At 42.5% G+C, this 15,009-nt stretch overlaps 1 protein-coding gene across 9 annotated transcripts in view; it reads right to left on the bottom strand.

Annotated features, from left to right (window-relative positions):
• The window catches only part of TIAM1 (TIAM Rac1 associated GEF 1), a 314,669-nt gene that overhangs the window by 97,558 nt on the left and 202,102 nt on the right, over window positions 1-15,009 (bottom strand). For 8 of the 9 annotated variants that reach the window (XM_055421403.2, XM_055421410.2, XM_055421462.2 and 5 more), the window contains 4 exons: window positions 14,475-14,621; window positions 11,363-11,437; window positions 8,773-8,943; window positions 1,447-1,551 (listed from right to left, as the gene is read on the bottom strand). In XM_055421403.2, the coding sequence (XP_055277378.2) occupies window positions 1,447-1,551; window positions 8,773-8,943; window positions 11,363-11,437; window positions 14,475-14,621 (498 nt within the window). The remainder of the gene's footprint in view (window positions 1-1,446; window positions 1,552-8,772; window positions 8,944-11,362; window positions 11,438-14,474; window positions 14,622-15,009) is intronic. The other variant, XM_088835877.1, reaches the window with a different exon arrangement.

Raw genomic sequence — 15,009 nt, 5'->3', positions numbered from 1 at the left:
CTGGGAACTGTTGAAGGAAGTTCCTTGTTTCCTGACTGTCTCCCTCTGTGAGAACTTGCTGCCTGTCTGGTGTCTGCTTCCTCGTTAGACTAGAGACTTCGGGGGAAGGAACTTTTCTCTGCTGCATTCCCAGCATCTGCGCTCATGCCCAGGACTCAGCAGGATTCTGAGCAATGTTTTATAGTGAATTTGACAGAATTACACATTTAGTCTTCCCCAAACCCTATAAGACTGGTAAAAAAAAAAAAAAAAAAGACATGATAAGAACACTATAAAAAGCACACCCTCTCTTATATTTCATTAAAAACACTTAAAGGGACACAAGGGAAGTTTTTAAGATGACAGAAATGTAAATTATGACTACAGTGGTGGAAACACAACAGTCTGTATACATTTGCCAAAACGCACCAAACCATGTGCTCAAAACTGATGTTTTATTGTCGAGAAAGCAAACCTCAAGAAAAGTTGATTAGAAACAGAATTCCCTAGTAAACGGACTAAATTTTAAATCAAGCTTCCCTTTTTCAAAAGGAGACTTTTCAGGTCTAAATTTTCAGTTCTGTTTTCCGTGGTGAAAGGTTGTCTGAAGTCATACTGTTATCATTCACAGATCCATGGCAAGCAGTTTGGTGACCCCCAGAGAAATGACTAAGTATAGGAAAGAAGAACAAACTCCAAGAGAAGGGGCCTGGCTCCCAAAATGTTTCTTTTCTGGAACTGAAAAAAGCACCCGTTGGCTAACAAAAAAGGAACTGATCATCATTTTACCGTATTACCATGACCACCATTTATTGAGCATCTACTATATGAACCATGATCTTTAATCTTTGCAAAATCCTACGAAGTATTAGTCACCACATTTGGGGGGCGGGGCGGGGTTGGCCAAGACAGAGCCAGAATAAAAGTCCAGATCCAGTTCAGAACCCAAATCCCATCATGAAACTCAAACCTACATAAGCATGCCCAAGAATCTATATAAATACAATTCCAGAAGGCCAGGACATATAATTAGTTAGCAGCTTTTTTCCACCTAACAGGATTTTACCCATCAATTTCAACATGCAGGGGGAAGTCATACAAAATTGGAGCTAGTACTTTTTCTCTGACAACAGCCAGCTCTTCTTTGAGTCACCCATTTAAAACAAAAGACTGTCAACACAGCAAGGAAAGCTAGGAACAATAACTAAAATTCTATCTGAGAGTCAGTTCTGGATTTCAATTTTTCATGATAGCACAGAACTGCTCCCTGCATAAACTAAGGTGGCATTTCCACTCTGCAAAAAATATTGTGATAGGTTAAGGCCATCTCCACAAATATAAGAGCACGGAATGAGGCTCATTTATTTTAGAATCTGTTCCACCCCACCAACCACAATTAGCATGAGCATACATATAATTTAAAAATAGTCTCCTACAGAGTGTACGTGGACAAGTCATAAACATTACCAGCTCATAAATGTCCTCCTCGGGCTTCGGCACATAATGCTGCATTTTGTTTTCTATCAGAAATTTCAGGCGCAGGTAATGAGCAGAATGATCCAGTTTATGTGCCTAGGAACCAAAAAAAAGAGAAGAGAAGAGAAAATGTCTGTTCAATAGTAAATAGATATAATTAGTTCTCCACTGACATATTGTCATGTATCCCTGAGAATAACAGGGATTGATTACTGGAGGGGGAAGTAACATTTCTGTATTTATTAAAATGTTTATATTCCAAACCCAAATTATATTCATTGAACATATTTGAACATATTAATAACATCTCATGAGTATCTTACATTCACTGGAAATAAATAAGCCACACATTCACTTCTGCTTATCTGACTCATTCCGTTCTTCAACACCGGGTTTGCAAGAAAACCTACCAGTCCAAAAGGCTTTTAAACATAATTTCCAACAAACATAGGTGATTAGAGAAGAAAAGAAACAAGAAAGGCCAGAGAGGATTTACAGTGATAGCAGAAAGCTGTGCCCAGGCAAAGTTGTTTTCTTAGCCACATGGGGACCCTGGGGATAGTTGTTAACAGTTCATTTGCAAACGAGTCAGTGTACAGACAAGGCATTTGGATTCAGTCTTATTTATATACACCCCAAGTGAGACTCCCTCCAGGCACCGCAGACAGGCGTGTATCCAACTCGGGAAACACCCTGAATGACTCGCCCAAAGAAAACAATTCTAAAACAGATCGAATTTTCCAGGATCGAAATTTCCAGGCCTCCTGCACTGGTCAGAATGGGTCAAATCATTCTTTTCTACCTAAAAAGTCATTCGTGAATGAACTTTGTGAAAAAGGCAATGGTAGCTCTCTGGTTTTATAAATAACATCCTCAATTCACATTCAGGAAGATGTGAAGGAAAAAGGGGGGAAAAAAACGTTCTTCAAAAGTTACAAGGCAACAAGAAAATGTATTGCTAGAGAGAAAATGCTTCCCTCGGGTCTTTTTTTTTTCAAAGCATCCTTATCTTTTAGAGATTCATCTGAAAGTACTACTAGTGGATAAAGATATGATGTCTGGAATTTGCTTCCCAAACCATTCAGAGCAGGGGGTGGGCATCAGTGAGTAAATGGATGAAACATAATTTGATATTCTAGAACCCAGGAGTTAATTGCATGATCGCTACTGTTTTGTAAGTCTGAAATTTTTCATAAATACAACATCATCTCTTCACAACAGAAACTCAACTAAGGAGAATTCTTTCAAAGTGAAATTATTTTTCACTGGCTTAATACTCTATCTACCTTCTCCCTCAACCAAAATTTGCTGGGAAAGATTGAAGGCAGGAGGAGAAGGGGACAACAGAGCGTGAGATAGTTGGATGGCCTCACCGACTCGATGGACATGAGTCTGAGTAAGCGCCGGGAGTTGGTGATGGACAGTGAAGCCTGGCGTGCTGCAATTCATGGGGTTGCAAAGAGTCGGACACAACTGAGAGACTGAATGGAACTCAACCAAGATTTTAAGGCCAAAGTAAGAACATTTCTGATAATTATTGCAGTAAATATTCAGTTACACCCAACAAACTCTGAAGTGTGCCAGACACCGTGAGAAGCACTGCCAGTAGGGAAATTGATCAAACATAAGTGCGGTCATCAGGCGTGTGGAGGGCACGCAGAACGCAGGAGGTGGGGACACTGGCGACTTTGCTTCGTAAATAAACATACATGCAAGACAGTGATCCTGTTTCGTCAAGAAAGCACAGTTACAGACAGTAGGAGGGACTTTGTTCTAAACACCTAGCCGAATGATAAAGATCTTTTCTACAGCGATTCTTGGGAACCTCCAATGTGCATCCTCTTCCTAGTCATGTGACGACTTGAAGCCACAGCCTGAACACAGGCACCGCGGAGCCAGCATCTTCCAAGGACAGGCTTCTGGGCTTTTGCTGTGGGTTGCTGTTGTTTGGTCACTCAGTTGTGCCTGACTCCTCCAAAACCCCCTGGACTCTCGCCCACCCGGCTCCTCCATCCACGGGATTTCCCAGGCAAGAACACTGGATGGGTTGTGCCATTTCTTCTTCCATTGCTGTGGGTGCTGAAAACCAAACGCTCAATGACTCCCAGACCCAGACTGTTCTTGCAAAATAACCAGGGTGGATGGGGAAACCCGGGAAACAAAGGCAGGGGAGCTTCAAAGTGTGTTAGCTACTACTTCTCAGAGAGCCACAGAGACAAACAACAAAGTAATAATACTGAAGAGTGCTGTGATATGCAAGAAAAGTTTACCTCATGGAGACAGAAGCTGCAAATGCTTCCCATGGACCAAGACACCCACGGAAATCTTTAATTATTAATGGAAGCAAAATATTTTGCTTCGCCATCTGTTTCTAACTGAGGTAGGAGGGAAAGAGAAATGAAACTTCATGGGGTCTTGATCAACAGGAACAAACCCACTGGGAAATCTTATCGACATCATCAATAAATATTTTGTGGACATTCCCAACAGAGCTGCCACTTAGAGAGTCTTCTGGAAACCAGACCCAAATAGCAACCTCATCCAAGACTCCTGAAACCTCAGCGTGAGAGACAGTCCACTGGCAGACCCCAAAGGTCTTAAGGTGGTTTTGATGGAGAGACCATCCCTTAAATGCTACCATGCTGAGCACATTTACACAGAGGCACAGAGGACAGTAAACAAGAGCCTGCACTGTTTAACAAAGAGAACAGAGCGGCGGTAACAGGGTGGTGCCCGCCGCATTCCCTCCTCCACCCCAGTTTCAAACTTCTTTAAGTTACAATAACGCCTGATAACACAGGAAGACAAAGCTGAGCACACACAACAAACACAAAAATGATAATGGTCTTACTTGCAACCCAGGAGTCTGCGGTTCGATCAGTAAATAGTTACCCTAAAAATGGGACTTTGACTCAATATACCAGTGTGTCTTCTCATTTGGGGAAATGTTTCTCAATTATGAGCCCTAGTGAGTCATGGCTGGTCTAACATAAAGAGAAAATCTTAATGAATTAAGATTATCAGCAGTCTTAAGAATTTCAAGATCCTCCACTATTTGCAAGTCAATATCAAGGTGTTTTTTTTTAAAAAAAAAAAAAAACAACAACTTACCATGTTTGTAACACATCTATGTGCAAGAATTCCAAATATTAATGAATATTTTAAGACAGTAATTCTAAGATGTGGCCTGCATTATTTGTTATTGTTGCTGTTCAGTCACTAAGCCGTGCCCTGTATTAGACTCATAAAATTTTCAAGAGAAAATTTCCTAACTCGGGAGAAATTCAGACAGGAAAAAACTTAAAACAGTCCAAATTAGTTTTCCAACATTTACTTACTTAAGTTACTTAGCATTTGATTCATTTTGAGACAATGAAGCCACAAATTATACCATAAAACAAGTATTATTCAGTGTAGTTAGCATACTTCTTAAAAATTGACATGTTTCTATGACTCCTCCAAAGGATGAAATTTTAAAACATAAGGTAGGTATTTTCAATAAGTAATCTGAGCCCATTAAAACAGATTCTTCAAATCCATCAACATTTGGCTCTTTTCTGCTCATATTCTTCCATTTGAGTCAAACTTCTTCGGAAAACATAAATGCATGCAGTTAGGACATACAGATCCACGCGTGCACACACACACAGTGCTACTGCGGGATTTCTAAGATATTTATTCCGCCCTTCAAGATGATCTTCGTATTTTTTTTAATGCCCACGTTCATTAGGAAAAAGTCACAGGTCTACATGGTGAAGGCATGAAAAAGATGCCCACGGTCACACGTGAATAGTAACAGCTGAGTATGAATGACTGAATTTCTTTGTAATTACTTTAGTGATGGCAATGATCAGAATATATTCACAACCCACAGGCCAACATGCTTCCTGCTATATTTAGTAACAATCACTTTCATAACATTCAAAGCATGAATTGCACATGAAATGTAGATCTTGAAACAGTTACTATACCAGAACTGGACTGGTGCTCGGATGGCAGATGACAGACTGATGTGAAATGATGTGGATCAGACAGAATAGGAAAGAGAATGAGCTGAATGCAAGAGAGAGAAGAAAAAGATTGATTATTAAATATTAGTGAGAGCACCCATCACCAGCATCGAGAACAGCAATAAAGAAATAAAAGACAGACAGTTCTGACAATCACCGTTGTTTTCTGGTGCCTCCTCTAAGGGGGGAAAAATTACTCAATGTTAATTAGATCATTAATAACATGTGGCACTGTTTTCCCTATTATCTCTTTCCCTCTGAAGAATAAAATCGGCTCCACTAATTACAATAAAGTGTTTCCTAAAGAAGCAGTCAGCTTTAGAAGGCACATGGCTCTGGGCACACTATATAATTTACCCTACACAAATGCTTTTCTGGGGACCATCAATTTCTTAAAGTACACACCAAAGTTTTCTGTTTTTAAACTCAAGAGATGTAAGCGTGTTCCACACCATATTGCTTTTATCTCTAGTTCTATGTTTTGGAGGGGAAAAAAAGTCTGAGGATTCAAGAAAAACAATAAAAACACTTTATTGTTAGAGAAAGGGATGTATGTCACAATGACACCATTAAAATCCCATCAAGTGATAAAACCCTTTATAAGGGCAGCTGGTCTAACTCATTAATTAAAGATGGTCTCTAAGTTGCCCTGGAAGTTGTCCTTCATCCCCTTAGTTTCTGTCAAAGCAAAAGCTTGAAAAGTACCTAAAATCACTATTTTTCCCACTCACTGTTTAATTTTTCAACAATGTTTATTGCTAAACTCTGACATAACCTCCGATTCCTGATGGAGTCTAATGTCAGTGTATACAGGAGGCGCCAGAACAATGCTACTCTTTGGAAGGCCCCTCCAGAGCTCAGCTAATATGAAAAACCCAGAGCCCTACTTCTGACACCTTCAGCTGCAGTTCTGAGAATAACTCCCACAGCTCGGCAGAACATTAATGGGTCTCTAAAGAATCGTGCTCATCTATAAATAGAATGATGCAGAAATCCTCAATAGACTAATTTCGTTAAGTAATTAAAATAAAAAATGTGAACAGAAATGCCATTATCTCTAAAAAGCTAGAATTCGTGTACATGAAGGAGTAGAAGCATGCAATGGTGTATCACTTATTTTTAACACCCATGTGGGGGCTGATTTTCAGCTTTGCCCTGAAACAAATGGTCCTTCTACTTTTCCTCCAGAGAGATGATCTGATAGGCTTATTTGAGCCACAGTGTTCTATTTCTCCTTCACATGAAGCCAGATTTTTCCCTTACCAAGTCCTAGTGATTTGTACTTTTTGTTAAGTACAAAAATTGCTGATGGCAGAACAACTGAGTTACTAGTTGAGACAGTGAAAGCTATTCCATATCTATAAACCACTTGAACTGAACAAGGGCTTCCCAGGCGGTGCTAGTGGTAAAGAATCCGCCTGCCAATGCAGGAGACGTAAGAGAGTTGGGTTTAATCCCTGGGTGGGGAAGATCCCCTGGAGGAGGGCATGGCAACCCACTCCAGTATTCTTGCCTGAAGAATCCCATGGACAAAGGAGCCTGGCGGGCTGCAGCCCACAGGACTCCACAGTCCACAGAGCTGGACAAGACTGAAGCGACTTAGCACGCATGTGTCAAATGAGAAGGTTCAAAACATCACTGGATCCATCCAGCTTCTTCTAGGATAAAATTATGACAAGGCTTCCACCTTCCCTTTACTGGTCTCAGGGAAGACCATTTCACACCCCTAAGAATATATTCCAGGCTCTTCCACCCCTTACGGACCATCCTTCCAGATGACTGACAGTTCTTGCAACCATCTACTTGGCACAAAGGAAGCCATCCAAGTTTGGAGCGGCCAGATAGAGATTAGAAACCTCCTTTGCAGGCCTCCCTGCTGACTCAGTGGTAAAGAACCCACATGCCAAAGCAGGAGACGTAGGTTCGATCCCTGATCTGGGAAGAAACCACATGCTACGGAACAACAGAGCCGAGGCGCCTCAACTACTGAGCCTGTGCTCTAGAGCCTGGGAGCAGCTACTGACCCAAGTGCCCTAGAGCCCGTGCTCCACAACGAGACGCCACTGCAATGGGAAGCCTGCACACTGCAACTAGAGAGTAGCCTCTGCTTGCCGCAACTAGAGAAAAGCCCAAGGAGCACCGAAGACCCAGCACAGCCAAAAAGTAAATAAATATATAAAAGTATTGAAAGGGAAAAAAAGTGACTATGACTGTGGTGTGAGCTCAGGCAAGGAACCAGGGCTTTCTGAGCCTCACCTTCTCATCTGTACAATGGGGACGTACCATTTCTTCTCAGACTCAACATGACTACCAAATAAGACCATTAATGCTACTAATTAGGGAAAAGAAAAACCCGACATGTAAGAAAAGTCCCGTTCTTTCCTCTTTCCCTTCTCTCAAGGCAATCCAGTTCATCTAGCTGTCACTCAAGGAGGACCAAAAAAATGAAACTGGGCTTACCGTGAAAACAATCATGGAGTTTCTATAACTTAAGGTGTAAGCAGAGGAAGGGAGCTCAATCACTTGCCACTTTAAAAGAAAAAAGAGGCTAACTGTGTGTTCACAGGAAGGAGAATTTCTCATCATGGACCGCAAATTTGGCATCTATTTCAGTGTTTTCCTACCCTACAGAGGCCCATGGTGAATTAGAAACTGTCAAAGAGCAGGTTACAAATAGTGCACGTGATAAAGTGGGGTGTTGACCGCTCAGTCGAGTCCAGCTCTTTGCAACCTCACGGACTATAGCTCACCAGGCTCCTCTGTCCATGGGATTCTTCAGGCAAGAATACTGGAGAGGGTAGCCATTCCCTCCTCCAGGGGATCTTCCTGACCCAGGCATTGAACCTGGGTCTCCTGCATTGCAGGCAGATTCCTTACCATCTGAGACACCTGGGAAGCTCCGTGCACACAATATGATGCCACTGAACACATGTGTGTGTGCTTGTGGCAAACAGAAAGCAGGGACCAACACCCACATGTTCACCGAGGCAACTTCTGAATTTTTTGAGCAAGGGTGCTTTAATTTTCAGCTTTGTTCTTTACCTAAATTCTCTACAACTTGAGCAATGAACACATAATAGGCTTTGCACAAATCTAGCAAGAACACATGTTGCAAGAAGCTACTAAGAGAATCCCTCTCCTCCTAGTGTGGAAGAATTCACACCCATCCATCATGCATATTATCACAAAGGGATCCAACACTGCTCTGGAATGAAATGAAGGTTTTCCTTCAAGAACCCTCCTCTGCCACCAGTGTCTGAGTGTCCATGGAGTCCTCCAATGCAAATAACCCCCAGTGGCCTCATACCTTGCAGATCAGCTCCAAGGTGTCCCGGGCCGTGTCCCCCGGCCGGATGACCGTCAGGGCTGGCTGATTGTTCGGTAGGCAGAACCAGGACGGGGAGAAATACTCGTGGACCCAAATGTCACAGTCGGGATTGTGCTGGTGGACGGCGGGTAAGACCATTTCTTTCTCCCTCTAGGATAAGAAATAAAGTTAGCAGAGCACAAGTCAGTCTCTGGGGATCTCAGACCCCGAGAGCACACAGGGATTATCTATTCCGAAGAAAAGGGCCCGGTGGCAGAAGTGTGGTGGCAGTGGTGAAGGATAGAGGGGACCCTCAGAGAGAGGAAAATTATACAGAAAGGAGCTTTCTAGGGGTGGGCGAGATGTCGCAGCTGAGACGCAGACCCCACACCTGACCCATGCATCCACAGGTGGGCACTGCATGACTGAGTGGGTATCAAAGTTTGGAAGAAAGAAAGAAATGGACCGTCCATTCACTTTGGCTTTCTTGCTATGATTTCTTCCATAAAGCCACTTCCAATTTAGAGCTGAGAGTCCTCCGGGAAGACTCTGTACCCTTATGAGCTGTACGCTTCAAAGGCAACCAGGAGGCTCCAAGGAAATTCTTAAAGATGGTGTTCCAAACCAAGCTGCTGACAACCAGCATCATTTCTGTGCTCACATTTAACCCCTGGCACAGCTCTGGGAGAGACGGAGAGCTGCATTTCCCTTCTGAGGAACAGAGAACTCCACAGATGAGCTTTCTGCCTTTCCTCAGGCTGCTGCCATCAGCCCATCCTCTGAATCAGGGAACAGTACCAAGTTTCTAAGAGTGGGAGGAGCCAGGTCCTACCTAGGTACTCAGCAGCTGGGTTATATCTAAGCCAGCTAAACAGCTAAAGAAAAAACACTCCACAGGTTGATGAAATATTAGGAACCTAGTCTCTCTGGAGTAAGCAAAGAAATAATTTCTTTAGATTTCAGCAAGGTAAAAATAATGCTGATGCTCAACAGGTAGTAAGAAATAAGCCTTGGTTATTGGTTTATATCCACGGACTGGTAAACATGTACCTATAGATTACTGAAACTGTGCTGCCATCAGCAGAGTATAAGAACAAACAAGAGAGGTAGTAATGTAACACCTTCCATATGTAAAAAGATCAGATCCCGGAATAGGGGACATGTTTCTGTAAAGGCTACTAAACTAAATCCTACAATGGAGAAGACAACTTCAGCTCTGCCTTTGAATGGTTTGGCTTTCACTGATAAATTGAACCCCAGGGAAGGCACTGTCAAAACGCAACCAACTTGCCCAAATCCCATTAACTATAATTGGAATCTTCCCACTCTGTCCCCACCCGCCACCTTAAAGAAATGGTCCTAGCACGAGATCAGCCCAAATTCTGCATCTAAACTGCTCTTTGAGTACAAGGCATTCCAGCCAAGGAGTAAAAATAAAGGGGTATCTCGGAAAAACGAGAAGAGTGACAGAAATCCAAAGGAACAATTTTTGCAGTTTCCAGGATCTGTGTGCCTGGGGAAAACATGCCTACGTTAAAAGTGTACTAATTATGGTATTCAAGATGAATTACCTAACTTCAGACATGAAAACATGAACACAGAAACTGTGCTAGGATTGCACATAAGGACAGTGATTTAACTTCATGAGATTTCATCAGAGAGAGACAGTGATTACTGATGAGTATTTCCAAGGACAGCTATCTTGATATCTACAATGACAAAATCCAAAAGTAGTTAGGTATCAAAGGGAGAAAAAGGCCCCTCCGTGACCACACTCCCCCCCACTCCCCCCAGTAGCCAGAACTCTGATTTCAGAAGCTGGGCTCTATCTAGAACATGGGACAAGCCACTGCCTGGTTGCATGGCAACTGAAAGCTGAACTCCATCATATTGATTCTGAGTCAGCGAACAGAAGGATCATACCAAGGTCACATTATCAACACCAGAACTCCCACCCCTTCCCCCAACAAAGAGCCTGTTGGTATCACCATTAGGGTCTTTCAAATGAGGGATGTCCATTCATTTAGAGGCTAAAAATAGCAGCCTAGGGAAAAAAAAATCAATATTCTTTATGGGCTTTCAATCAGAGCAGTTTGAAAGACCCTTTTAAATCCAAGTACAAGGTTAAACCAAGTCTGGAGATTTATAACTGGATACTTGCCTTGGGAGGCAAATGTATTTTTATTTTTAAAAGAACATACCATTAGAACAGTTCTTTGAAATTAATCGAAGCAAAATAGCATGTGTGGGTACAGAGGGAGACCAGTACAAACTCACCTCTTGAGAAGGAAGTTGTTTAAGAGAGGAACTTACAATGGCATAAAATATTCTGCTACCCAGAACCCCAACTTCCCCCCATATTCTAAATGGAAACATTCACATGATAATTACTGAAAATGTTATGTCAGCAGGTGAATGTCTTACTGTAATCAAGTTTTCCATCTCTTCTCAACCAGTTACATACTTTTAAAGGACTGATTATTTCAGTTTCTAATACTGAGTCTACTTAATTTTAGGATCCCAAGAATCCACTGTGAAATGTTGATGTATTTGTGGTACTTTTAGAAAAGGAACATGTGTTTATTTTTACCTTGCCATCTGGAACAGTGTCATCAAATATTCCCTCTAAAGATTTCTTTACAGCCTCAGTTCCCTCACCGAACACCTGCATATACAAAAGCATCATCTTAAAAAGGAATTTGGGCAAAAGGGCAAATGAAGCGTGAGAAGGGGATGGAAATGGGCATGGCTATTAGAAAACATTACAAAAGTTTCACATACTCTCACATCAAACTCTCAAGTAGGTAAAACAATTTATAAGCTAGCAGACCATGAAAACCATTCCTCTGTCGGGATCACTCCCTAACTCTCGGACAATTTTTTAAAATTGGCTTATAGAACTAGATTCTTTTCTTTAAATTTAGATGAATTAGATGGAGGAGACTGGTAGGCTGCAGTCCGTGGGGTCGCTAAGGGTCGGACACGACTGAGCGACTTCACTTTCACTTTTCACTTTCACACATTGGAGAAGGAAATGGCAACCCGCTCCAGTGGTCTTGCTTGGAGAATCCCAGGGACGGGGGAGCCTGGTGGGCTTCCGTCTATGGGGTCACACAGAGTCGGACACAACTGAAGTGACTTAGCACCAGCAGCAGCAGCAGCTTACAAATGCAATGGACCAGATTCTTTCACAATGAACAGTTTCAGCTACAGTGCCACACACCTAATCATATATTTACCAATAATAATTAGTTTATGTTTTAATCCTCAGAACTAAGGGGACTTCCCTGACGGTCCAGCGGTTAAGACTCCACATTTGCAACGCAGGGGGCATGGGTTCGATCCCCAGTTTGAGAACTGAGGTCCCAAATGCCACGAGGTGTGGCCAAAGTATTTAAAAATAAACAAATACATAAGTAAAAAACTTAAAAAATCCTCAAAACCTGAGAACATACATTTAGAATTGTATTACCACAACACCATGGAAAAGTTTCTTATTTAAAAAATAGAAATATGTCTACCCTTGGAAATTTACTGAATCCTAGAAACTTACATATATGACTGCGAATTGGGAGATTAGGTTTGACAAATACATAGTACCGTGTGTGAAAATAAATAGCTAGTGGGAAGCTGGTGTATCGTGCAGGGAGCTCAGTTCGGTCCTCCGTAATGACCTAGATGGGTGGGATGAGAGATGGATGGAAAGAGGTCCAAAAGGAGATATATGTATGTATATAGCTGACTCACTTCATTGCACAGCAGATACTAATACACCATTGCACAGCAATTATAATTCAACTTTAAAAAGATATGACTAAAACCACATCAGGGTACCAATGCCACTAGGTAGTCAAAACCTGAACACGTGAACGTGAGAAATTTTATATACTGGCTCTCAACTGATAGTGTACTGTTGGTACAAAGTATGTAATCAAGAAAAAGCTTTTGCCCCAAAACAAATGAGATATATAGAAGCATACAATTTTCATCTGTTTCAAAGTACTAAATTAACAAGTAAATTTCTATTGGTATGCTTATGGCTAAGAGGTTTTTTAAAACTCCTACTATAAGAGAGAATAACAAGAATTGGTTATATAACATCACATGATCCTTTGATTAAAAGAAATAGCTAAAACTTCTTTTGGATTCGTTTAAATCCAGGCATATATTTCAGCAGCAATGGACTATAACATAAGCAGGCACCCATAAAGTAGAAGCACATGAAAGAACTAAAGCTCCTTTATTAAGATATCTTTTATTTTATTATTTTATTTATTGGCTGCTCCGTGTGGCATGTGGGATCTCTGTTCCCAAATCAAGGATCGAACCCATGCCCTTTGCAGTGGAAGCACAGTCTTGACCACTGGATCGCCAGTGAAGTCCCTGAAATAAGGCTTTTAACAGAAGAGAAATGCAAGTCGAGTTGCCAACTACAAATCTTGGCATATATTTATAGTGATGGTCTGAGTCACCTGTAAGGATGCACACAAAACAATACCAGCACCTCCCAAAACGAGGCAAGAAATGCTGACTGCTAAGGTCACCTTTTTGCATGTTTAATCAAGAGTCATCACATCTTGTGTGTGATTTTTTCCACTGAAATATTGACTTTCCTCCAGTTTATTCTTCGAATTTACACAGAAGCAAGACTCTAGGCAGCCAACTTGACGCGCTTCTCTCCCCCAAAGACCAGAGAACAAACAGCATGACTGCTCAGGGTCTCCCCATCTGCTCATTGTTTCTACATCCCAGGCCAAATTTCTCTTTTAAATGTCGTTCCTAAGTAAACTAATGGCTGAACTAGCCAAATAAACAAGATCTTTTTTTACTGAGTCAGTCAATGGATCTGTCTCAATTTGCATAAGGGCTCAGAGAGAACAGGTCAAATTGGCAATCCTAATCACAAACTCCAAATGCTCAGTGCCTCTACAGCTCACGAACTGGACATTCTCCCCTTCCTATGTTCTTTCCACGCCCATCATCAGAGCAGCTCTGGGGCCACTTGTTTTCCAAAGCCAAGGAAGGAGGATGACAACGGAAAGAGAGTTCCCCAGAAGTAACTCCGGCAGGAAAGTGGTCTTCACTAGTAAAAGTCAAAAGTGATGAGGCCAGAGCATTTGGGTGTTAGGGACCCAGTGATGCAGCACCCTACGGGATACCACTCATGACACACTGAGACAGGTCCCCTCAAGCCCTGCTACCTCGGGAGATGGAAGTCACGGTGGTGAGTACGTGCTCTCAGACGCCTGGCTCCTCATATTGGTAGGCAGCCATTTTAATGTCAACCCCAAATAGTCAAGGGCAAAGAAATAATCAGATTGCCCTGGAGGAGGCCTTTGATCCAACGCCAGAGGAAGCATAAAAAGACTGCTCAGGTGCCCACTTGGCTTCATCATCAAGCCCTGCTCTTTTCCGGAAGACTCAGGAAGAAGTGCACTTTCAGTACGTCTGTAATTAACCAGGGTTTGGAAAGGATGCAGGTGGGAGACAGGAGCTTGGTGATAGACTAATAGCAGAGTTCAGTGTTATGGGTGTACATTATCTATTTAAAGCATCTAGCACAACTATCTTTGCTTCAGCTAGTTGAAGTGGTGTAACACTGGGCATCAAGCAAGAAGCAATGCACAGATGCACGCACATCCCAAAGTGACGTGTCCGTGGAAGTAACCTACGCTTGCTTTCTCATCCACCCTGGAACCCACCTGATTGATGCTTGGGCGTCCCTGCTTCTTTTTAGAGGTAGTGTCCAGACCCCAAAGAGAAGAAAACCTGCTCCTTCTCTTGCTTGCGGATCGGGACATGGCCTGAGTACGTCTTCTGACTCCAGTTTCACCAGTGCGGGCAGCCACCTAAGGACGGCAAGAGGGAATCAACAAGAGGTAGTCAGGACCAGTGGCCTGCTCCCCACAGTCCCCACTAAGTCCCACCCTCCAAAAGTCACGTCAGCCAACACCGAGCCCACCTCCCAAAGCATTTCATCCATGGCTCACATGCATGGGAACTTTGAGGGTCCTTTCTAGATTCAAACTATAAACGAAAGCAGGGCAAACGCGATCGCTGTCTGAAATAATCAGTCGCTGTTGCTGTTCAGTTACTCAGGCACGTCTGACCCTTTGCAACCCCATGGACGGCAACACACCAGGTTTCCCTGTCCTTCACTGTCTTCCGGAGTTTGCTCAGACTTTCATCCACTGAGTCGGTGATATCCAACCATCTCATGCTACGCCACCCCCTTTG

The sequence above is a fragment of the Moschus berezovskii genome, chromosome 1 (assembly GCF_049115385.1).
Source record: "Moschus berezovskii isolate FMDL1 chromosome 1, NW_MosBer_1.0, whole genome shotgun sequence".
Lineage (NCBI taxonomy): Eukaryota > Metazoa > Chordata > Mammalia > Artiodactyla > Moschidae > Moschus > Moschus berezovskii.
Note: the sequence above shows the minus strand (reverse complement) of the source record. Positions and strands in the feature narration are given on the sequence as shown.